Genomic DNA, 25,537 nt, shown 5'->3' with positions numbered 1-25,537 from the left:
ACGGCAATACCAGTTTAGAGCTCCGCCAGAGAGGGTGGAGGGGAAGAGAAGACATCGCTCTTCGTTGGTGTGCATCCGGTATGCCATGGTGGACTTAAAGAGGTTAAGGTGTTCAATCGGGTCCTCCTTTCCAGTATAGAGTTGCAAGCCAAGCTTCTACTTTGTCTTTGCTTAGAGGGGGTGTCGAGGATCCTCCTTGTAAGAGGGCCAGGCCTAGGTTGGTTCCAATCAGGTATCTCAGCTTGTCATTCGGCCTTCAACTTGTTTACTTCCTTAAGAAGCTGTAGGACAATAGGGTCCTGAGTGGAGTCATGTACCACTGAAGCTTTCTTTCGTAAATCTCCATCTCCTCTTGGAAGTAGGAAGGTTTGATCAAGAGCATGTGATTTTTCCCTGGACTCGCCGTACTGACTTTCAAGGTATGTCTATCGAAACATCTCTGAGTCCCCTATACCTTCGTGTTTCTCTAGGACTTGTTGCCCTTTCCCCAAATTGGTAGCCAGCCTGGGACGTGGGAGAGGACCGAGTCTTTCAGAAATCCTTGGGTCATTGATCTTCGAGCTTATGTGGAGGGGATTCTCTCGACGTTACTTTAGGAAGTCTCGGCAGTCACGATAAACGGTTTTTGATCTTTCCAATCTTTCTGCAAAGAGGTGTCTTCCTCCACTTTTCCTGCTTCGGGTCGAAGCAGCCGGGTTGAGAAAAGTCTCATGTTGATCAATGTTTTGATGATTAGCTCGCTCCTCATCAGGGATACCCATGTCGAAGAAAGGTGACCCTCCTTGTTGGGAGGCATCCAGATGATGATTGATGTCCATAAGGGTAACGAGTTCACGTGTTTGAGTACGCCTAGTTTCGTGGAGCATCTCAAAGAGCTTCTCATACTGCTCATAGAGAACCTCATTCTTCATTACTATCTTGTTGTTTTGAGATTCTAGCTCATCGACTTTAGCTTGAAGAGCAACCCTTTTTTCCTTCCTTCTTTCGTTGCTTCGCACTAGGTGCAAGAGGGGTGTCATTCTATGTGCTGTGGCTTCCTTTGCTCCCCATGTTGGAGAGGGATGCCTGGTCAAAAGAGAGTGTACGAATGGTGGAAACCAGCTTAACAAAGTTGAAGAGAGTGAGAATAAATATCGTTCTCACAGACGGCGCCAAATATTGATGCACAAAATCAGTGAGGACTTTGGTACAACAGAAAGTGTTAAGTTTGTGACCTTCGCTAGATTGCTCTAGTCATTAGTATGGATAAGTATGTAAATGGATAGAGATAGGGAAGCAAACACAAGATGTACGTGGTTCACCCAGATTGGCTATGTCCACGGAGTAGAAGAGTTCTCATTAATTATGAAGGGTTTACACAAGTACATAGGTTCAAGCTCTTCTTTAGTGAGTACAAGTGAATGATTTAGTACAAATAACATTAGGAAATATTGTGCGAGAATGATCTCTATTTATAAAATAGAGTTTCTAGTTTCATTTTAACATTGACACGTGTCGTGTTATGATTGGCTTCTAATGTTGACACGTGTCGTGCTATGATTGGCTTCTGATGTCGACACGTGTCGCGCTGTGATTGGCCTCCTAGTTGGAGGGAAACTCTTCTGGGTCCTTGACGGTATAACATTGACTAGTGCTCAGTAGTTTCGGGATTGGTCAAGTATGGTACAAACAATATATTTATTTAGTTTCCAAATTATACATTTGAAAAAGAATTTCCTACGCATGCCTAGATTAGACTAATGCTTATAAGAATTAGCGAAATAACAGAAAATTTTGAAATTATCAGAAATCCTACGGGATGCACAGGTATGAGCACTTTTATGGGATTTTAATTACGACCTTGAGTAACATCTTATTTATTACTATTATGTTGACTAGAATGATCAAATTGCTATGGCATGACTATATTGATGTTATCTGCTCATCGTTTGTTGCACCGGTGTTTGGTACTTGCCCGAGCCAGGGCCTGTTTTTCAAGTGTATGTGCACATCACATTGTACGGTCACTTTGGATCCATTATAGTTGCCAATCATGTTGTACAGGTTGCCATAGGCAACTCCGACTCGTATGTGCTGTGCATAGCGACAGTCTTCACGTGATTGTAGTACTAGAGCGTATATTATTGTTACACCCAATCCTGTTCATGTCAAAATAACTCTTATGAACTCGTGTGTCAGCATGTGTCAATGAGCACTTGATATGATATGTTTGCTTATGCGAGATTATGTGAATACGAACGTTATGTGCTTACCTAACCTACGAAATATTGTGCCGTATTGAATTCTTAAGATTTTACAGGCTACGGTAAGTATTTTCATACTATACGTAGTATGTATATTTTGAAAACTATACTTGTTTTATGGCGAAGGGTTATAATGTTTTCAGAAAGGTTTTATTAAAACTTTAATTTCAGGCTCACTCACTCTTGTTTTTCGCCCCTTCATGTTCTAGTAGCAAAGGTTTCGTATCGACAAGGATTATTGGCAAATCTTAGTGTAGACGATTACCTTTGATGGTATAATTCTCACCCTATTTTACTGTACTATACTTTGCTCTGACATCACGTGTGAAATAGGTTCATTCCTGCTCATATGCGCACTCTTGTATTTAGGCACCTTTAGGTTTAAATTTATTGACATTTTTCACATCACTACACTTTATGACTTCGTCACCTTCCAGGTATGGGCTAACACAACTCGATTCGGAGTCCTTGTGGACATTCTGGTCTGGGTGTGTCAGCTTAAGTGTTTAAAAATAGAGAAAATAATACAACTGATTGAATCACATTATTGTGCGCATGTAAAAGATCTTTTTTATCACCGGCTGTACGCGGCTCTTATGATGTTTTGGATGTGTTTAAAAATAGAGAAAATAATATTTAATAAACAACTGAGTGAATCACATTATTGCTAACCGAATGTGAGGCTAAGCCCACCCCCTCCTCCTTAGTGTAGATAATATCGTTTGTTCGAAAAGAAAAAAAAACAATCATTTAACAACTAATCGAATTCCATTATTATGCGCGTGCGAAAAACCTTTTTTATAACCAGCACTATGCGCCTCTTAAGATATTTTGAACGTGTTTAAAAATAGAGAAAATAATATTTAATAAACAACTAATTGAATCATATTATTGCTAGCCTATTGTGAGGCTAAGCCCACCCCATTCCCTTTAGTGTAGATAATATCGTTTGTTCGGAAAAAAAAAAAATCATTTGACAATTAATTAAATTATATTATTATGCGCGTGTGAAAGACCTTTTTTATAACCGGCACTACGAGCCTCTTAAGATGTTTTGAATGTGTTTAAAAATATAGAAAATAATATTTAATAAACAACTAATTGAATCACAATGTTGCTAGCCTATTGTGAGGCTAAACCCACCGCATCCCCCTTAGTATAAATAATATCGTTTGTTCGAAGAAAATAAACAATCATTTGACAACTATTGAATCACATTATTATGCGCTTGTGAAATACCTTTTTTATAACCGGCATTACGCGCCTCTTAAGATGTTTTGAACGTATTTAAAAATAGAAAAAATAATATTTAATAAATAACTGATTGAATCACATTATTGCTGGTCTATTCTGAGATATTCATTATAAAAAAATAAAAATAAAAACTATACAAAAAGAATTAATTATTAAAAATATTAGTTATATGATAAAAATATCTCTACATTATTTTGAATTGCTTTTGAAGTTTTTTGTTTTATGGGCATTTATGTCCAATTATTTTTAGTGAAGCTTGTGATCCCAAAAATTACCATTGATTGGGCTGTTGGCTTTATATGTAAGATTGAGGTGTTTCAGTTTTTTTTCTTCACATTATCTATAATAATTTGGATCTCTATATTTCCTATATTTTTGGTGATTGTAGCTAAATAAGTTAGTAATTAATTAGATCTAAAAAAAATCAAACAAACCCTTAATTATGCCATATATCGTGTGGATATATAGCATGCTGAATTGAAGTATTAGATTAAAAAAAATAAATAAATAAAACTAATGAAAAATGTTTGAAAATTTTAAATTTTAACGATAAGGACAAAATAAAAGGTAAAGTGAATAGTACCAAAATTGACTTTTTAGTGTAAAAATATGATTTTTCTTTAAAATAAACAGTAACAAAAGATTTTCGTTAAAATTTCAAAAAAAATTCCAGTTGTTTTGCATGAAAGTGTTTTCCAATGACATTAAACATAACACTAGCTAGTGCCAGCTGAATTTGGTCCAATATTTTGCCCATAATGCATTCAAATATTGCTTTTATTAATGAGTTAGGGTACAATATTAATGAGGATTTGACAACTAAACAGTGTTCACTTTTTAATAAAACTAAACAAAATAAAAGTTAAAAAACTAGCAGCCACCGCTTCCGTCCCCACCCACACCAATCTCGGCAGTCCCCGCCGGTCCAACAAAATATTCTCTTGATTTTCTTTGTGAGAATTTTAAGAATTTTGAATTATGTTAGTTTATCATAAATTATGTAATCAATTTTTATTAGGTACTATTTATGTTTAATTTTAAATAAAATAATTTAAAATAATTTCTAAGTATGATGAATAGACACAATTTACGAATGTTTAGATTTCCCGCCAGTAGCAACTTAGTCACCCACGTCAGCGGCAACCCTACTCTTAAAAATAAACAGTAACAAAAGATTTTCGTTAAAATTTCAAAAAAAATTCCAGTTGTTTTGCATGAAAGTGTTTTCCAATGACATTAAACATAACACTAGCTAGTGCCAGCTGAATTTGGTCCAATATTTTGCCCATAATGCATTCAAATATTGCTTTTATTAATGAGTTAGGGTACAATATTAATGAGGATTTGACAACTAAACAGTGTTCACTTTTTAATAAAACTAAACAAAATAAAAGTTAAAAAACTAGCAGCCACCGCTTCCGTCCCCACCCACACCAATCTCGGCAGTCTCCGCCGGTCCAACAAAATATTCTCTTGATTTTCTTTGTGAGAATTTTAAGAATTTTGAATTATGTTAGTTTATCATAAATTATGTAATCAATTTTTATTAGGTACTATTTATGTTTAATTTTAAATAAAATAATTTAAAATAATTTCTAAATATGATGAATAGACACAATTTACGAATGTTTAGATTTCCCGCCAGCAGCAACTTAGTCACCCACGTCAGCGGCAACCCTACTCTTACACCCACGTCAGAGGCCACCCCTACTCTTACTTGCCGTCACCAAATGCTTCCTCCATCTACACTCGTGAATTTCAAATAAGTGGAGCTTTGCAATTGTCATTGATGACAAGAGGATTCTTGGTTGGGCAACGTAAATTCATCATAAAGATAAAATTGTCAAGATCTAGTCGTAGTAGATGTGCAACCAATGTTTAAATAATTCACGATATTTCTGTCAAAATATCTAAGATCATCTTTAATTTTTGTGTTGAAATTTTTAGTTCGAAAAATTTAAGTTTTAATCTAGGAATAATTTTTTTTTCCAATTCTTCTAGGTTAAAATTTTAGCCCTAAATTATTAAAGAATGAATTTAGGTTTTTTTTTTCTTAAAGTAACTTTTTTAAAAGAAAAAAATTATGTAGATTATCCTAATTTAATTTTATAAACATTTTAACAAAAAAAATATTTAGATTTCGACAAATATTGAAAAATCATTAACCGACACCATGAAACTCGTGAAACACTATGAAAGAATATGAAACACATAAAATATTTTTTTTAATTACTTTAGCCGTTGGATTTAAATTTGGACCGTTAGATATTTTTTTTACTAATGGATTTCATCAAATTAGATCTTAACCGTTGAATTAAATGAATTATAAATATAAAACAAAAAATATATAAATATATGGTGGGTCAGCCCCACTAACTCAAGGGGGAATCCTGGGCTAAATTTGGCCTAGAAATGAGTTTTGAGTTTTAACTTATATTTGCCCTAAGGGTTGGAGCAAGTTAGGTAAGTTTAGAACCTACAATTTGAGTTTTACACAAAGAGTTGAAGTAGGTCTAAAGAATCAAGGATCGACATTGTAGTAGAGGTGGTGAAATATAAATTTCACTTTATACCCGTGAGATAAAAAAAATAAATAAATATCGATGATATATCCCAATTCACTATAGGGGTGCGTTTGTTGTATCGGACTGTCTTGGACTGGACTAGCTGCAGGGATTAAGCTGGACTGGTTTAGACTAGACTAAGCTGGACTAATTTAGTGAAGTGTTTGGTGCAGTATCGAACTAAGAAGCAGACTAATTAATAAATTATAATATTATATTATATAATTGACATCTATTATAATATTATATTTATATCTATTAATATTTTATGTATCTATTAATATTTTATTATATTTATTATTAATTTATTTTTTTTCTTTTTGGATTCTCTTCCTGTTTCTGGAAACATCCACCATTTTTCCACCATTCTCCCTTGTTTTCTCCGACACAGTCTCCCTCTCATCCCTCTTTTTTCTCCCCTTTTTCTCCCTGTTTTCTTCTTCAACGGAGGAAGCTGTGCATTTTGCACCTAATTTGGATCAAAGACCAACAAGTCTTTCTTCTTGTTCCTCTAACCAGAGATAGCTCTCTTTTTCACAAAAATCCCAAATCAAGGTAATAGATTTCTGGGTTTCTGGAGAAGAGCACTGTGGATTTTTGGAGGTCTTTCGTTTTTTTGCCTACAGATTTCTGGAGAAGTGCACAGCAACCCAAGGTAATAGATTTCTAGGTTTATTGCAGATTTTGATATTTTCTATATTTGGGATTTATAAGGTTTAATCTTCGAATTGAAGTGTTGTGTATGGTGTGGATTAAGCTTATTGGAAGCTTAATTGAATGAACTCATCTCTGAAGCAAAGAGGGGGCTGGGTTTGCGGGACGGAATCGGCAGAGCCGTTTCAGATTTGGTGACTGGAGAAGAGGGCGGAAGGCATGATTTGGTAACTGGGTTCGCGGGAAGAAGGAGATCCGGGATGCATGCTTGCAGACGACGTGGGCGCTAGAGACGGGATTAGCAATCCGCCAATTTTCGGGGGTACTAGCGAAGAACAGCTAGTGAAGCTTTTAGTCGGTGTGAGTCCGACTTAGTCTCATTAAAGGCAGCGCCAAACACGGGCTAGGACTTCTATCTAAGGTAGTCCTGTCCAGTGAGATCTAAAGAGGCCAAACAAACATGCCCTAGAAGTTTTGCTAAGCCCATTTCACAATTTGAAATCTTGAAATTTTTCTCTAGTTTCAACTAAATCTTAATGATTTGATCAATGGCGGGGCTAAGAATTTTTCACCGAACAGGCTAGTTTAAAGATTTAAATTTTCATAAACAAAGAAATTTGATACTGTATTTTTCACAATATCAACTAGCTTAAGAAAAATTTCATAAAGTGAGCCAAGAGTTTTCTTTATTAAACAAATATGTGTCTAAATTCAGACTTGTACATGCACAAGCGTTGAGAAAGGAGATATAAGAAAAATAAATGATTTATAAACTTTATTATATAATTTTAAATATTTAAACTAAGAGAATTCAGATCAATGACTAAATATATAGTGGATTACATTTGAAAATCTATAAAAATTACTTGTAAAATTTTAATTTTCACCAAAAATTACCTGGGTTATAAACCAGGTAGCCCTTAATGTGGCTCCACCAGTGGATTTGATATAACATACACCCACTCCATTGTAATTTTATCAATACTTTTATTAAAAATAAATAAATTTGTATAGCTATATTTTCTACCAATAGGATGGTGAAGTGGTTTCTAGGGTAAAGTAGCACCAGTGCTGGCCATGCCTGTCAGTTTTGGAAGTGAAATTAGTCACGTCGTCAGATCTAATTTTCATATTTGATCGATCTGTCTCACTTTGCTGGATTACTTACCATGTAGTTCTGCCTATTCAAGTCCATTATTTTGTCGATTAGGGTCTGCCAGTTTGAGCAACTACACTTGACTGTAATAATTTAATTTTAAGCTGAATCAATTTGTAGATAAAGAAAATTGATAAAAGGTTAGGCACTGGTATTTGCCTAGTGTGCCAAAGCTATTCTTCTTAATTTATCTAGATATACGTATATATGGAATGAGATATTCAAACTTGAGACTCATTTAGAAAGAAAAAAAAAATGCTTCTTGTAGATCAAAATCAATAATTAGTCTTTTATTGTTTTTTTTTTTTTTGGGGTATAGAAAGGGGGTTAGAAACCCAAAACAACCTAACTTAAAACATAAGCTCAAGTAAAACGCAGCTTAGCAACCCCAAAAATGTCATCGAGAGAGTTGATCCAATCCATGCTGGGGAGCATTGAAGACAAGGCTGCCAAGATCCATATTAAAAATTCAATTTGCTAACTTATCAGCAACACATTCCGCTCCCTAAAAACATGCTTCAGCTCATGTCTTTAGCATCAACAATATCCCCTTGTCCTAACTTTAGATCAGTAATTAGTTGGTCCTACAATACTACGACGTTTTAAAGTGTTTCATTATCAAGTACAAAAGGTGCAAGATGAGTATCTCTAGTAGGGGAACTGAATAGGAACTGAATTTTGGCATCGTCCACCGAGTATGAGATTAAACAAGCCTTCTAGCTGTTATGCGACACTCAACTAACGTGAGACCCACTTATTTATTCATTCTTCAAATGCATAATATGACAACATTGGGAATAATACGCATTACTTTCAATCATGGTCTAAAATATCCATAATATCCCGATATTTCCATCGAAATTTTCATGTTTTTGGACTACCGATATTTCTGATATCATCGATATTATAGACCTTGCTAAGTCACTCATGTATCTTACTATGCAATGTATAAAGTGTAAAATATTGTACTAATTCATTATATATAAATGATTATAGTGTGTTTAAACTTCTTTCATTAATTACTACATATTTTCTACACTCACAATGTTTGCTAGCTCGCTATATAATCAACTTAAATCAATTATATCTATCATGCAATGCATTTCCTTCCAATTTTTTGTGATAAACTAATAGATAATTAACTAAATAAATATCCTGCAAAGTTTCAATAAAAATTTCCAAGTTTTTCTTACAATTTCCGTGGTTTTTATTCAATTTTTATCGATATCGATAATATCCCGATATTTCCATGTTTTTGGATTACCGATATTTCCGATATCATCGATATTTTATACCTTGCTTTCAATTGCATTCCTTTGTAGATCTTGAACCTAGATGTTGGGCTATTTGGGTTTTCCTTGTGTTTTGTCGGGCTTTGTACTCTTTGTTCAGCAACTATTTCGCAGGCCATACATTCTGTTGCACTTTATACTGAAATTGCTAGGGCTCGTCTTTGCCCACCTTTTGTGTCTTATATTTTTCATTTGCTAAGGAAAAGAAACAAGTGGAAGATAGCATCTTTTGTTTTGGGGAATCTGCATGTGGCAGTTATACTTATATGCTTACGTAGTACATGTTAAATTGCGATTAAAAAGGCTTAAAAAGGACTGGCAATCCTGATTTGGTCCAGCACCAGATTTTCCACCCGTTGGGAGATAAGCTGATTCTCCGGAGATTGTACAAAAAATAAATATTGAGTTCTAATGTGGGATGGACTCATTCCTTCACTTACGAATCATTTTATCATCCAAATAGTACCCAGTTCATAGATTTATTTATTTGATACATTTAGATGACTAAACGATATCTATTTCAAATGATTTTTTTTAAAGAGATGATCTTCAAATGAAGATTAAAAGAGTAAACAGTTTCGATAAAGGAATTTCTATAATGAAGATGCGTTGTTTGTAAGTGAGGGAATATGCTCGTACCCTTGAAAAAGGGGGAGGGGAGGAATGCAAGTATTATCCTTTCTATAATAAAAATAAATATATATTTTTTCCATTTTTAACAGTCGGTTTAATCCTGATTGTTTGTTTGTTTTTATTATGGAATCCACTACACCAACTGTGTCACATGTCACAACGGTTATTTTTTCATAAACATTTACTGCCGAAACTCTAATGGCCCATGTGGATTAAAAAATAATCCCAAAAATCCTGCAAGCAACACGTAGATTTTCAACCAAAAAAGATAAGATTGCCCTTATTAAATGAGCAGGGTATATTTAAATTCCCCCTCAGCATTCCTGGACATGCAGGTAGTGGACTACAACTGCTTAGAACTCCTCTGCATATGGAAAAAAGGTATTTAATGATAGGAGTATCCCTAAATCCTATTATTAATACACTTGCCAATTGAAGACAAATCCTGTCAAGTAAGTAATCTCAATCACATTTATTTTGAGATATCTTCACAATTATTCCAAGATATTATTTACACAATATCTTGGGAATATTCTCACTAAATCCCACCTAAAGGCGGGCCATACTCCCTATAAATACTCGATTTCTCCACAAAAAATGGATAAGCTTTTCTATACACAGAAAATTCTAAACACTCACTCTATTCAGATAGATTGACATAGGTTTCAAAGATACATTGGCTAAAATCCCCTCCCCCACTCATCGTAGGCGTGTGAGGCTTTCGGTTTTGGTCATTGATCAAAGGTGTTGATTGTTTTGCAAGTGCATTTTTGTCAAATCGAAGGACAACGGAAAATTGTATCAACATCCTAGATCATTAGGTCGTTGGAAATCCAATGACTCTTATCATGCCACGTCACAAAGCTGTTAGGCTCTTCCGTTAGAGCTGATGTGGGGGGGGGGGGGCACATTGGCAGTTGATGTTGACTCCAACATCAAACCTTGATTCTATGCATGTGTTGCACGTGCCAACTACAAAAAAAAAAAAAGGTAACTGACGTCAACCAAGCCAGCAGACGAAAGGCTGTGCAATTCTTGTACATGCATTGGGTCGGGCTTGATTTGGTTCACCACTTGCCCTCACATATTTGGGTTGTTGGAGCAATTTTTTGACGTTGGAATTGCTCTAAGAGAAAGCCGGTACTATAAAGCCACAAACAAGGTATAGTGCAAGGCAAAATCCACCACAAGACTAGGAATCATGCCAAGTCCAAGTAGGAATAATTTAGGTGCGACAAGAAGCTAGCGAGTCAAACAATCCTTATTGATTGTTAAAAAATTTAAAGAACCAACACTAATTAAAATGTTGTCACTTAATATTATAGTTTTGTAGTAATTTTCTTTGTTTGTAAGGCCTTCACAGTAGTTTAAGTGAGTGGAGATTTATATATAAAAATTAGACAACCTGAGTTTGATACTTATAATACTCCTGCTATACTAGTGTGAGTTCAATATGTTGAACTCACACATGAGTTTAAGATATTGGTTTTACACTCAAAATTTTCAGCCCATTGTAGATGTGTGGTTCTTATATGAGTTCAATACATTGTATGACACTCAATTTTTTTGGGCCTACTATGGAAGGCCTAAGTGAGAGGTCTTGTGATTGATCTCATGCATGACGAGTTCGATACTAATTTATTTTCTTGCTTGTTGGGGTAAATATATCTTTATACCTTGAGAAAAAAGACACTAGTGAGAATGCTTTGTTCCATACCTTTCAACTTTGGGAAAACTAATGAAAAGTCCTTAAAAACTTCCATTTAACCTTTAGGATAAAAGTTTTCAAAAATACCTATATTGTCTGATAGGGATTGTTACCGTCTGCAAAAGTAGGGATAAAAAGTAAAAAGACTTAAAAATAAGTATAAATGCTCAAGGAATGTCGTTTTCCACAGGGATTGAATAAATAACTTGTATTTATACTAATCCTTAGCTAATTATTTAGAACAATCCCAGCAATGGTGCCAATTTCTTGATATGATTTTTACCATCTGCAAAAGTAAGGATAAAAACACTTAAAAATACTTGCAAGGGTACAAGGTTGTCGTAGTATAACGGCTTAAGCAAGGTCGTTTTGTGACAATTCGTCCTAAATTTTACGATTTTATAAATTTTTAAGGGTTGTTATTCATTATTCTATTCATTTCTTATAGTTATTTTTATTTTTATTAATTGAGGGGTTAGAAAAAAATTAAGGGGAAAAAGAAAAAAAAAGAAAAAAAAAAGAAAATGAGGAAGGCTGCATGATGGCAGCGAAGTGGAGAGGGAGAGAAAGAAGATAGGCACTGCCCAATCAAGAAAGGAGGAGAGTGAGAGTGACAAATGGGAGAGAAGAACCAAGAGGGAAAGGAGGGAGGTGTGGAGCACCCAACCCAGCTGACCCGTGCAACCATAGCAAAACCGGTTTCGACCCGGTTCCAATTCCGGCTAGATTCCACCATTTTTTTCGACGAAAGTCACCCATTCTTCACCTAGAAATCATCCCTTGACCTCCCCTCTTCCATTTCCACCCAAATTTGGAAGGGATTTAGGTGTAAATCATTGAAATAAACCACGGGGGTGCCGTGAGACCCTTGCTCGAAATCCATCAATCGTGAAACCATCTCCTTCAATTACCACCACTAGAACATTCCTCTAGAACCCAGGAACAAAGCCCAAGCAGTGGTGGAGGCGTCAGAGCAAGTTGGAAGCCAAATCGAGGGCACCCAAAACTAGGGTTTTCTGACGGGTTTTAGCAAAATTGGGGCTCTTCCAGGACAAATTGGCCTTGGCCGCAAGTATAAAGTTTGCTCTACTCTTTGAGTTCTTTATTTCTGTCATTTTTAAGAATTTTTAGAAGTAGTTAAATTTTTCGGCGAGCCGGGGTAGTGCGTGGCCAAGGGGCCGTCAATATTAATCTTAGGCTAATTAGATGCCTTGAGTTCAATTTTGGTAGTTGTATGACGTAGGTTGATTGTTGGAATCTAAATTCTCTAGGTTACGTTAATAGGTCATTATATGAATCGACGATCCGATTGTTGGATCGTCACCAAACTTAATATGTTATAGTACGTAATATTTGATAACCATAGAAACTTATGGATCGGGAATCCGATGTATGGATCTTCCCGAATTGGAATTGTAAGTTCATAAAATAAAATGTTGACCGCCACTTGATTTTGGCAATTGGCGGAGATCCAACCGTTGGATCATAATGAAACCTTAGGATGTTGTTCTAGAAGCATAATGTGGATCTTTGGAAGCAACGGATCAGAAATCCGTGATGCAGATCTTCCGAATTGAATTACGTAGGGATGCGTTTTATGTAAATTATGTATTTTATCGGTTAGAACTCTGAGATGTGATTTGATAATTGGTCATAGGCGACGATGGTTCGTGATGTCTCGATATGCATGGTAGGGAGTCGTAATACAGACCTCAGGTGAGTGGGTCTTTTCCATTCTATCGTGTATTATATATATATATATATATATATATATGTATGTATGTATGTATGTATATGATTGACAATTCCATAAATGTTTATAAATTGATTATTGCTTATGATTACTGTGAATGCTTTGAAAAATTATTGTGAACTACGAATGACTTGATCCCTATTTAGGGTACTAGGCAGTTTAACGAGATGTTAGATGCAGCCATACAAGAAGTGAGACTAAATAATTGAGGTAATAGTCTTGTTAGGGAATTGAGTAATGTGAGGGACATTGGTGGAAAGTGTGAGAGTTAACCTTACTACTTGGTGATTAATTGTTGGTCATAAATTAATGTGTGAAGAATCAAGAATTTGAAGTAAGGAAACGTAAATAATGATAGTTAATTAAACTAGTGTCTAGTTAGGCTTATCACCGTTAATTATGTTCGAAAATAAATAGTTCGAGAGTAGGGCGTTACAGCTTATGCATTTTATGCCATATATATATGTATATAATTGATAATGCTATGATATGTTGAGTATCAAATTGCATCATGGTTTATCTATATGTATATTACCTGCACATAATTATTGTGAACGCTTGAAGTGCAAAGGTGAACATAGGACACCCATGTAAGTTCAGGTAAGTTTATGGTATTAGTTGAAATGATGGAGTTATGGCATGACTACATGCATGTTTTAAGCAACTCCCACACTGTCGTACGGGTTGCCCATAAGTTGTACATATTATGTTGAGATACATTGAGAACTCATAAACCTGCACCCCGGTGTTAGTGCTCCCGCTCGTGGCCAGGGCACAGTCCTCCACGTGATGTTCACCTCATGTACCTTACGCTCACCTTAGATCCAAGGTAGGTGCACAATCTTGTCGTACAGACCACCATAGGTGGTTCTGACTCGTAGTTGACCCGTGATTATTAACACAGTCTTCACGTGATCGTAGCACTTGAGCGTATTTATTTACACCCAGTCCTGTTGTACAGACCACTTTAGGTGGTTCCGACTGGTATGCAGGTATACTTATTAAGCTATGGATAGGTCGTATAGGTCATTAGAGGTTTATGCGTAAAATAAGTTAACACACAAAATTAAACCCTCTTTTTATCAAATGTAGTAAAGTATGTAAGTAGGGATCGTTCTAGGCCGGGGATTAGGAGGGATTCCTAAACACTTGAAAACTGACTTAAAAACATAAAAACAAAATTTAAAACACTAAACTAGACTCAAAGAATGCAAAACTATACTTTAAAATACTTAAACAAACATAAAACTCAAAACAGCAACCTAATGACTCAAAATTGCCTAAAAACCACTTTCTGGGCAGTTTTGAGAACCTAACAAGAACTTGGACGAAGTTGGATGAAAACTTGAATCAAAACACTAAGAAACACAAATCAAAACACTTTCTAACTAATCTAAGACTTCAAAATAAAGGGGGATTTGTTTTGGACGAAAATTGAAAACAAAACAGAAACTTTAAAACAAAACAGATTGTAAAACGTTTTTGGATGAAAAGGATGGATAAAAGGCTAGTTAGGAGGTTCTTCTCCACACATGACACACTTGCAAACAAAATGATTTTCAGTTGTTCTTTCAATAAATTATGAAACTCAACACCCCAAGTTAATTAGATACGCTTAATTAACCTTCAAGTTCTCCTTAAGTTAATGAATTGGATGGAAAAGCGCATACAACAATTCAAAGCATTCCTCAAAGGTTCCTTACGTGATGAGCACAATAAAGATACAATCAAGAATCATGAAGCACAATGAGAACTATAAGTGTTGACGAGGCATTCGTTACTATGATGAGCATGAAACTAGTGCCAAGAATTCATTCAACGCGATCGTTTTCAAGCGACCTTCACTACTTGTGATTATAAGATTGTAACTATTAGGTGAAACTCCCTCATAATCTAGCATTATATTCATGCATGAAAACTAAGCGTGCACTCTCAATCAACATACACAAATAAGTTATCAATCAAGTAGATGAACGAATTGAATCCGCAACTTATGAAATAACAACTGAATGTAATCAAATCATATTGCAAGCATGTACATGGTTTCGAATCACCCCCCAACTAAGGGGGTTTAGTTCCTCATTCTTGCAATACAAAGATACATAAAATTAGACATTAAAATCAAAGGAAAGAAAACACCTAAAATGCTCCAACTTGGAAAGCAAGTGCATCAATGGATCTCCCTTCCTCCTTGTTGCAGCATGAAGCTTGTGGACAGATTTTTGGGTGGATTTATGGTGTAGAATGGATGGGGAATGATATGGAGGGGTTTAGGGTGAGTGTGGAAGAGTGTTTGATGGTTGGAAGGTGGTGGAGAACTAGGCAAAGAGGGTGGAAGAAGGTGGAGTGGCTGTTATGTTTTCTAGGCACTAGAATGGTGTTTTTGGGGTGTTTTGCTTCCTAGGGTGTGTATTGACGAATTTCTATGATAAAATGATGAATATGGGGGATTGTTCTTTGGCCAAGGGGTGTAAACATGTATTTATAGGCCCCAAAAACCTTAGAAAATCAGGTTAGGTTAAGGATGAAATGCATGGCAATTTGTGTGTGTGGTGTGCAATGGTCCAAGGGTGAAAATGAAGTGATGATGCAAAGTGTGAAGGGTAAAATAGAGTGGTCTTGTAGCTAGGGGGCATGAATGATTGTGTACATTGCATAGAGATGGAAAGGGAGGTGAAAATGTGTCAATAAATGGGTCAAAGGTGCAGCAACATGTGGTACACAAGGCATGGGATTCCAAATGTGAATGATGGAGCATCAATTGGTGCATGTAATGGATGTAAATGTTGTCTAAAATCTAATGAGTGAAGGGAACAAGAGGTATCAAGCAATTGAGTGTAATAATTAAATGAATTGAAGCATGAAATTAGAAATTATGTAGGGGACAAGAGTGATCAAGCATGGCATGGAATCCAAAGGGAATTCTATGTGGTTTGCATGGCAAGGAATGCAAGTTGGGGTGACAGATTTTTTGGCTGTTTTCTTCATCTTTTGGACCATAATTCTTCATATTCTTGGCCTCTTTAGTTCTCAAATTCGTCCATCCACTTGGCCCATGCATTTGCAATCCATTCCAAGCCCGAAACATGCTCCAAAGGCCTCCAAAATGCATCTTCTTGCCTACTTTGTCCATAAAATCTGAAAACACACGAAAATGACTTTAAACATTAAAATAAATAAGGAAACACGACATAAATGCACAAGAACAAGCCAACTAAGTCGCATAAATATGCTCCTATCAAATTCCCCCACACTTAGCTTTTGCTAGTCCTCGAGCAAAACAAAGAGATAAAACGAAACAAAGTAAATAAAACACAACCTAAACCTTCCAACATTTGCCTCAGGGATTTCCAATGCACATGACATGTTAAAAATCATTATCCCCACAGATTTGAGTCATCTTCACACTTAAGCACGTACTTAATCATAGTCACCACTTACTTGTTCACAATTAATCGATTAAAACAATGTTTTTTATGTAGTAACATGCCTTAGAGAATTTACTCAATTCCTTTCAAAGTATGCACTCAATTTTCACTCAGATTTTCTAACTTCACACCCTATACTAGTTATATGTGAGAAGATTGATGTAGATATGAAAACGAACGCTCACATATATGTATCACAAAGAAAGCAATTTCTGGAGTTAATAAGCAAGTTTAGATATGATCTCATGAATGGAATTCTACTACTTAGATGCGAGAACCAGTGACACCATATGCTCATACCAAATTCAAACTCCACATATTGAAACGCATGACACTCAAGATGAAGTTAAGGGTTGTAACGGGGCTTGGGGTGATGGCTAACAAATGAAGGATAAGGATAACAATCGTTCTTAAAGCAATAGCAAGTAAAGTAATGAAATTGAAACTTAGAATTCACTTAGATTGCAGAAATCAGCTTTTAGACACGAAAGGAAAATTCAAGCAATAATTAGGGCCGAATTCTATGTTTTGGACCCTTTCTTCAACAAGCAGCAATTTAAAACTCTTTTTCGCATATTTTTCAACTCTTTTTTTTTTTTTTTTTTTTCAACTCTTCTTTTCTTTTCAACAAGCATAATAACTCACACTTCCCCCACACTTGTTTTTTGCCATACATTAATCAAAAGAAATTCAATTTGAATCATGTTTTACTATGCTTCAAGAACAAGGGTATGGATGCTCCTAAACTAGGCTAGGTAAGGATAATGTGGTTTAACAAAGAATGTAGGCTATCAAGGCTCAATGGGGTTAACTTAAACATATAACGATATGGGATACATGGCAGTTTGGCTTTGGTGGTGGTAACTACACAACTTCATCTTGAATATGTTTTATGCAAATCAATAGCATGCTTTGAATGAAATAGGCATGAGTTCTAGCATTTGGAACTAAATGATGAAACGCCTTCTAAGTAATAACCAAGCAAAGAATAATGAGATCATGCAACGACTTTAGAAAACAAGAATGCACAGATTTTAACTCTCCAAATAAACGTTTAAGCTCAAGTCTCACAAGGTTGTAGCGTTAGTTTGAGTTCTTTCCTTCAAGCATGTTACAAAAACTAATTTTTTTTCTTTTATGATTACATGTGATTTCATAAGTTATAACCACAACCACGCATAAATAAAGAGTAAATCAAACTTTCATCCATGTTTATAACTCTCTTTAACAGTCATGCAATTACAAACCGAATCCTCATCATTGTGTTGGAAGGTACCCTAAGACACAAATAAGCGCACAAAAACAACTCTTTTTTTTTGGATTTTCAAAAACAATTTTTCAAATTTTTATGAATTTTCAGATTTTTATGTCAAAACACACTGAAACACTCCAAAACAGCTTAAAGAAATACTTAAAACAACAAGGAACAACACTAGAAGTAATGGGTGATAAATTTCTACGAATTTCATGCAAAACAATGGTTACCCCCCCACACTTAAATCAAACATTGTCCTCAATGTTTCAAGCATATACTCACACCAAAAACAAGCAAATAATAAACGACAAATAAACATGAGAAATATGGCAAAGTAAAAACCAGACAGAGTAGAGTTTAAGAACGCAAATCTGGTTTTGGAGATAGTTGATCTTGTTGACTTTCCACAGCTTTGATCTTGAACTGGTTTGGAATTCTGAGCGGGGAATATCAGAGTGCAGTCTGCATTCTTCTCTGCTTGTTTCTTCTGCACGGTGGGCAGGCACGAGGCAAAGGTGTTGGTCTGTTTCTTTCTTCAATCTTTCCAAGTGCCCCCACCTCTTGCTCTCTTTCTCCTTGTCCCTAGTTGAGGATGAATCAGCACGTTGTCTCCACATGCTTCGAGGTATCATCTTCACTTCCCTTATGCGTGAGAGACGAAGCAGAAACATAAGATGATGAGTACTCGAGAGCAGGTGCTGGCTGGAGAAAGGACAGGGAGAAAGCATGATATAAGATACTCGTGCTCTCAACCTTTATGATATGAAATACTTGTGCTCTGGATGGGTTGTTTGCAGGGGTATCCCAGGGAATAAGGAACACTGAGTGACTCGAGAGGGTTTGTTGGAAAGCCTTATGATATACTTTGATTCACATTGATACGTGGTATGATTTTTCTGGAAACTATACAGGTGTTGTAGTAAGAGGTTATAATGTTTTATATGGTTTTTATTAAAATTTCATTTCTAGAGCCACTCAACCTTGAGATTTCTTATCGTCGAAGATTCGTGGCGATTCTTAATATTTTAGATTCTTTCGAGGGTATGATTCTTATTCCACTTTACTATACTTACTTATGCTCTAACATCACGTGTGAAGTGGGTTCCTTCTCGTTCACCAACTCACCCTGGTATTTAGGCACTCTTAGGTTTAAATTTATTCACATTTTTCCACATCATCACACTTTATGGCTTCGTCACCTTCCAGGTGTCGGCCAGCGCAGCTCGATTTAGAGTCCTAGTGGACATGCTGGGTCGAGGTGTGTCACATTTTCCACAGGGATTGAATAAATAATTTTTATTTAAAACCAACTCTTAATTAATTATTTAAAACAAATTTCGAAAAAGTTAATTTTGAAATTTAAAATAATAAAAACGAATTTAAATAAAAATAATTAAATAATTGACAAAGTAAAGAAAGCAAAATAAAAAGGTTTTAGAAAACAATTTAAACACTAGGGTTATGCTGTCACCATTAACAATCCTACGCAATTTTACCAATTACAATTTCCACATACATGCTTTGAAGGTTAGGTTTTCCTAATGCATATTTTCCTCGTGATGTTCAAGCGAAAACGTATATCTAACATGCAACCCGTCTGTGATGTTCATATCAAATATAAACATGCAAGACTCATTAAGTTTTGTGAAAACCCTTTGAAAAATCATGCAACCCTTAAGAGCGTGATGTTCACCTTAAGTGAACTTACAATTACTAATTACAAGAAACCCTATTCAATTTCAGGGTGATGTTCCAACAGAAATTGCATCAAATTACTTGTCTAAAAGCCCTAATAGTCGCGAATCACTATGACAATTAGATATTTTAATCACAGTAATTAATAATTCAAAGCAAGCATGCATCGATTCATAAGCAAATTAATAAAATCACATATTCATACTAAGGCTTATGGCTTTGCCCTTGCAAAAGAACTAGTTATGACCAATCATAATAAACACTAAAGAAAATATATTAACTAGAAAAAAAGATTGAAAACACCTTGTAGGTAAAAAATCTGAAGTTCTCCAAAATAATGCATGCGTTCTTCCCCTAATGGCTAAAAAGCCTTATTTATACTACTCCAAATTAAAACCCCCATAGAAAAGGTTTTCTAAAAACTAGGAAATAAAATAATAAAAGGATTACTGGGAATTACATTTTTATTATGACTAGGAAATTCGCCTAACACAGAGACAGCCACGTTTTTGGACCTCCAGGGCTCCAAAACAGGCCCAAAATGACTCAAGTTAAAAATTAGGACCTCCTCTTCAAGTTCCAAGAAGAGCCCAAGTCCAAAATCCATCATCTTCCAGCCCAAAAGTTGCAAATAAGCTCTGCAGCCCAATCTGCCAACACTGCTCACTGGGCATAAATTAATTGATCCACGATCAGATGCTTCAGGATAAAATTATGAAATTTTGATACAACCTTCTTGACAGATTCATGAACCCCTCCAATTGGAATCACCAAAAAATTCCACCGTTTGAATACTTTATGCTCATAACAAGTTCACATGTCCTACAGTAAAAACACATAGCAAAGTATCAAAATCTCACCAAAATAATAACCAAAATATACCAAGAATAGGGAATAATATCTCTACTAATTAATAAAACCCTCTTTGTCAACCAAAAGAGGGTGAAAAGACGAATTAGTCTTTTATCACACAAAAAAAAAGATGGGCAATAATGTAATTTCATAGATTCAAATTTTACTATTTTTAATTGAAACCTACCTACAGGTGATGTTAAAATATCTCAAATATTTATAAAAATAAAAATAAAAAACCAAAAACAAAACCTTCCACTCCCCCATGTTCTCTTTCTCCCCCTCCTTCTCATTTTCTAAAAAAATGTGTTCATACACACAAAGTGTATAGGCAAATACTAGTATAATATAAAATCGACTCATAACTGTCCTTCAAAGTATTTATACAAATATGTTGTTCTCAGTGGTCATAGTGAGTTACACGTGAAACCAATTCCACATCAGACATTTAATGCAAAAGCATGATGTTACATTGACTCCGCAACTCGAGCCTAACGTGGATCACATTTTTAGACCATATTTCGTAGACCATCATACAACAATTGATGATTGTATTTCTTTTCAAGAAGGAACCTAACCACCAACCGCTACATCATATAATCTACAAAAAATAGTCTTAAGTAGATGGTCGTCTCACTAGCATCACCCTTGTTACTTATGGTTGCCCATGTGTGTCGTTAATCATATTTTGGGGTCGGAGAAGTTATGGATTGGTGCGAGAACTAATATGAATGATAATGAAGGAGAGTATGAGATGAACAACACTTCCCTCACTTAAATTTCATATTTAATTTTTCAAGCATGCCAATTTCAAAATTAAAGTGGAACCACCTATTTTTTAATTCAATGATTATTTTAGCATAATATGATGCGGAAAGAAATTATGCTTATTTTTTGTAGGAATTGTTTATGGACTTCAAAATTCTCATTTTACATTCTAAATTTCTATATTTAAAAAGAAAAATATATTTGAGAGGAGTGCAAAATTAGAGTTTTAAAGTGCAAATAACAATTTCCTTTCTAGTAAATCTATTTTTTGTGGGTAAATGTGTTATGAAACTCAATTACATCTATCACGAACAAACTTTCGCATGTGTGGGTGATTGTTTTTAGCATTTTGCTCTTATAAATTTATGGTCATGATCGCATTTTTTGTGTAGGAAAGTATAATAAATCCGCGGCCCAATGCCCTTGCCAGCAACCACGAAACCCAATGACTATAATCATTTGAAATTTACAATGGCATTTAAGTTAATTCCCTCAAATCCAGGGGCATATGTACTATCAGTCTTCCTATAAATTCACGAACCACGCCGTTTCTCTCAGTCTCCCTCTTCCCCACCCCCTCCTCTTTATAATCCCAAATCTTCTATCTTCCTCCTTTTGTATTCTGGGTTTCCGATCTCGACCGCCGCATCCACCCATTCTCCGGCGTACTCTGGCGGCCCCCTCCTCTCACTCCTCCGCACATACAATCTGATCCGTCGCCCGTTTCGGTTCACGTAAGAGCTATTCGGATCCGATTTCACCCATCGAGCTTCAGCCTCTAACCTAACCCCCAATCCCGACGCCCACCTCCTTATATTTCGTAATTTACCATATTTATTTGTTGTTTATCTTTGTTCTAAGTTTTCCTGTTTTTTCCTCTCTCTCTCTCTCTCTCTAAAAAGCTTTTTTGTGAAATTACTTTTCTGTCACCACAAATCCCCACCCTTACGTTTTCAATAGCAGTCTACCCTTATTTTACGCTTTCACCCGCCCCCACCCCCTCGGGACAGCAATTGACGGTTTTACCCGCTCAAGGCCTTTTCCATTTCGAAGTTCGTTTTCTGACGTGGCATGGAGTTTTGAAAAAGGATGAATTTCGCACAAAACCACAGCCGTAGGATTTTGCCACCTGTCGCTTCAAGAAAGCGAAAGGAGACCCCATCGAACGGCTTTAAACTACCGGCTCCGAAGGCTCCAAGGGCTCCAAGCTCAAAGACAGCTCCAAAACCTCCGAGCAAAACGACAGCTTCGCCGCTCTCGGCAAACTGGCTTCTGGCGGGCCACATGGCGTACGAGTATTTAACCAAGGGCACACTGTTCGGTCAGAAGTTCGACCCGGCTCTAGCCGAGGCGGTTCCCCTGGCGGCTAGCTTCTCAGCCGAGCCGAGGAAGGGGAAGCCGGTCGAATCAGGAAAAGGATCCGGTACGGGCGCAGCGCAGGAGAGTTACGCTGAGGTGGCGAGCTTACTGAAGACGGATGGGGCCCACATTCCGGGGATTGTGAACCCCACGCAACTGGCGAAGTGGATTCAGATGTGACGATACGTATGGTAGGATGGGGTAGGGCCTAGAGGTGTTTGCGTAGGGTGGAGACGTGGCACGGCGTGATTGGATGGAGCAGTTTTGGTCCACGTCAGCCAGTAAGTTGTTGTAGTTGGTAGTGGAAAAAAAAGAAAAGAAAAGTTGTTGGAGTTCTCGAACCAAAAGTGCATGATTCGTGAATAGGGAGTGAGTGAGTGAGTCTGAAGGTGGCCAGTGAGATCGAAAACCAAATCATGCAACTGCAGTGACTCTTTCTCTCTCTAGATCTCTCTCTCTAGAATCTGTTCGTGGTGATGACATTATCTCTGTGTTTTGCTTTGTTGTATTTTATTTGTAGGATGACGATGATGATGAAGAAACTTAAAGAGAACACAGAAATGGAGGTCGGCCGGCCTTTCGAATTCCGGTGCTTTGTTGTTATTTAACTTGTTTAATCTGATCTATTTAATCATGTTTTGCCTTGTATATTTTGTTTTCATTATTTTTATTTGGGTAGATTTTTATATTACGAGTTCATAATATTGTAGTATGAATGGCTGCGTATATATCCTTGCATGCATCATGCACGTGTGATCTGGGCACGTTACGTATAAATTTATACACGTATATATGTGTATATAAATGTATACATACACTTGGCTTGGCATTGGGATATTATAGGTAGTGCATGAAAAAAATGAAAAGGGTTGGACGTTGTTGGTTTCTGGGTGGCTGAGATTGATTAGAGTTGAGCAATATATATGGTTGCATATCTTGTCTACGTTCAGTATATTGTTTCCCTGAACTCTTACATACACCTTGTTGAATAGCGATAGAAAAACATGGATACTTACACCTCGTTTCATTGCAAGTTTTTCTGTTGAACTCGTCAGCAAACTTCCATCTGTTTATGTTTTTGTATTGCGCACACACCAAGGTACGATGTGGCTTGATCGTTGATCTACCATCAAATTTGGCATTTTTTTTTTAATTTGTACGACTATGCTTTGCAGATATGAGAAATTCTACAGTTGCCACCGTTTTAATTCAAGAATATATAGTGATCGTTTTACACACACACACACACACACACACACACACACACACAAATATAATATATTCAATATATTGTCTCTGAACTCTGATAATATATATGGCTTTACATATATACACCTGGTTCAATAGTGAGAGGAAAACATGGGTATATATGTACCCCACGCTACATGCAGTGCTTCTGCTAATCGTCGATGAGTATCCGTCCATTTTATTAGTGTAATGAACACACCAAGGCACGCTGTGGCTCTTGTTCCCTAATCTGCAACAAATTTTTGCAAAACGATCGTTTGAATTTGTACGGATCACTGCTTGCAGACATGCAAAATTCTACGGTTGCTACCGTTTTCTATCTATATATACTACTCTTGTTTGAGTGAAAGATTTTAATGCTTTGGTGGGTCGATTAACGTAATTAGTTAGGACGTAGTATTGATCTACAGTGGTTGTTGTTTCAGTCAACAATTTAAAACATGAATGACAACTTTAGCAATGTGATTATACTAATTAAAACAATTTTTGTTGTTAAGGCTAGCCGACATTCACCTCTCCCAGACCTTGCGTAAAGCGGGAGCCTTGTGCACTGGGTACGACCTTTAATTGTATATTTACATCACCCTGTTAGCCACATGTATACCAGCCTACCAGCCTACCAGCTGGTTGTCAATGACTCAAGTTCCTTATAAATTATATGTTGGCCATCTTTTTGGAATGAATTATTGTTCTTTTTTGTTTGAATGATATTGAATAGGAATTTTCTTGGTTTTAAAAAGTCCTATATGTACTAATTAATCAGCAAATAGAAAATTATTGATTCATTCTATATCATACCGTTTCAATATTTGGATTGAAAAAAAAAAGAAATAAAGAAGAGTTTAGTAAAACAGTCGTTTTCACAATATACTATGACCAAAGTAATTCTCGAAATCCGGTAGAAAAAGAATATAAATGATCATAGCATATTTTCAATTTTAATTTAATTTTTAGGTTTTAGGGTTATATGGACTCGAACAGTAGACCTTCTCGGCAAAACAGATCAAATTTCTTATTATCAAAATGATTTGAGCCGTTTCAAAGACCTAATGTGCATTTTTTTGCATTGGGCTCCTTTTTTTTTAGTACATCGATATTTTTACATTAAGGGGATGAAAAGTTCGACTAAACCACACTATGGGTAGGCTAATTTGAGCTCTAAGTTTTTATCTGGACAAATTTATATTAGGACCCTGAGAACAAAGGTAGAGCTCATTTTCTCAAGAATTTTCAATGCAACCCTAATAAAATGGACATCAAAAGTTGCATTATTGCCTTTTCCTTTTTTTAGGCAAAGATTAGGTAGACCACTCGTTAGGCTTAGTTTCGCTTACTTTTATTTTGTTTTTTGGAATTGGCTTTTTGTAAACTCGCCTTTTGATGACATCAATCTTATGAATTTTTTTTTGGGACTCTTTGGCCGTGAACTCTGGTTCGAGCACTTATTCCAATCTGGTAGAAAAAGAATATAAACCAATAAAATTCCTACTTAATATCATTCAAATAAAATAAGACGATTTACGCGTCCAATTTTGACTATGTGATATTTTAAATCCTAGTAACATATGTGAAGAAAATTCAAACTTAGTCGTAAGGATTGGACACATTGTCTTGACCAATTTAACTAATGCCTAATGTGCGTCTGTCATGCTTGAACATTAAGAGTAAAGAGATA

General features: G+C 35.9%; 1 protein-coding gene and 1 long non-coding RNA gene across 2 annotated transcripts; both read left to right on the top strand.

The window, feature by feature from the left end:
* Positions 1-6,420: 6,420 nt before the first annotated feature.
* Positions 6,421-7,383, top strand: LOC139190518 (uncharacterized). The gene is made up of 2 exons (XR_011574781.1): positions 6,421-6,716; positions 6,796-7,383. It is a non-coding gene; the product is annotated as an uncharacterized lncRNA (long non-coding RNA).
* Positions 7,384-22,344: 14,961 nt separating this feature from the next.
* LOC103446363 (uncharacterized) lies at positions 22,345-22,794 on the top strand. The gene has a single exon (XM_070811345.1). The coding sequence runs from the start codon at positions 22,345-22,347 to the stop codon at positions 22,792-22,794; it is 450 nt and encodes a 149-aa protein (XP_070667446.1).
* Positions 22,795-25,537: the final 2,743 nt, after the last annotated feature.

The sequence above is a fragment of the Malus domestica genome, chromosome 13 (genome assembly GCF_042453785.1).
Source record: "Malus domestica chromosome 13, GDT2T_hap1".
NCBI classification, from domain to species: Eukaryota; Viridiplantae; Streptophyta; class Magnoliopsida; order Rosales; family Rosaceae; genus Malus; species Malus domestica.
Note: the sequence above shows the minus strand (reverse complement) of the source record. Positions and strands in the feature narration are given on the sequence as shown.

What these genes read in the sequence shown, in the direction of transcription:
- LOC103446363 (XM_070811345.1), top strand. Translation starts at nt 22,345, where the DNA reads ATGAATTTCGCACAAAACCACAGCCGTAGGATTTTGCCACCTGTCGCT.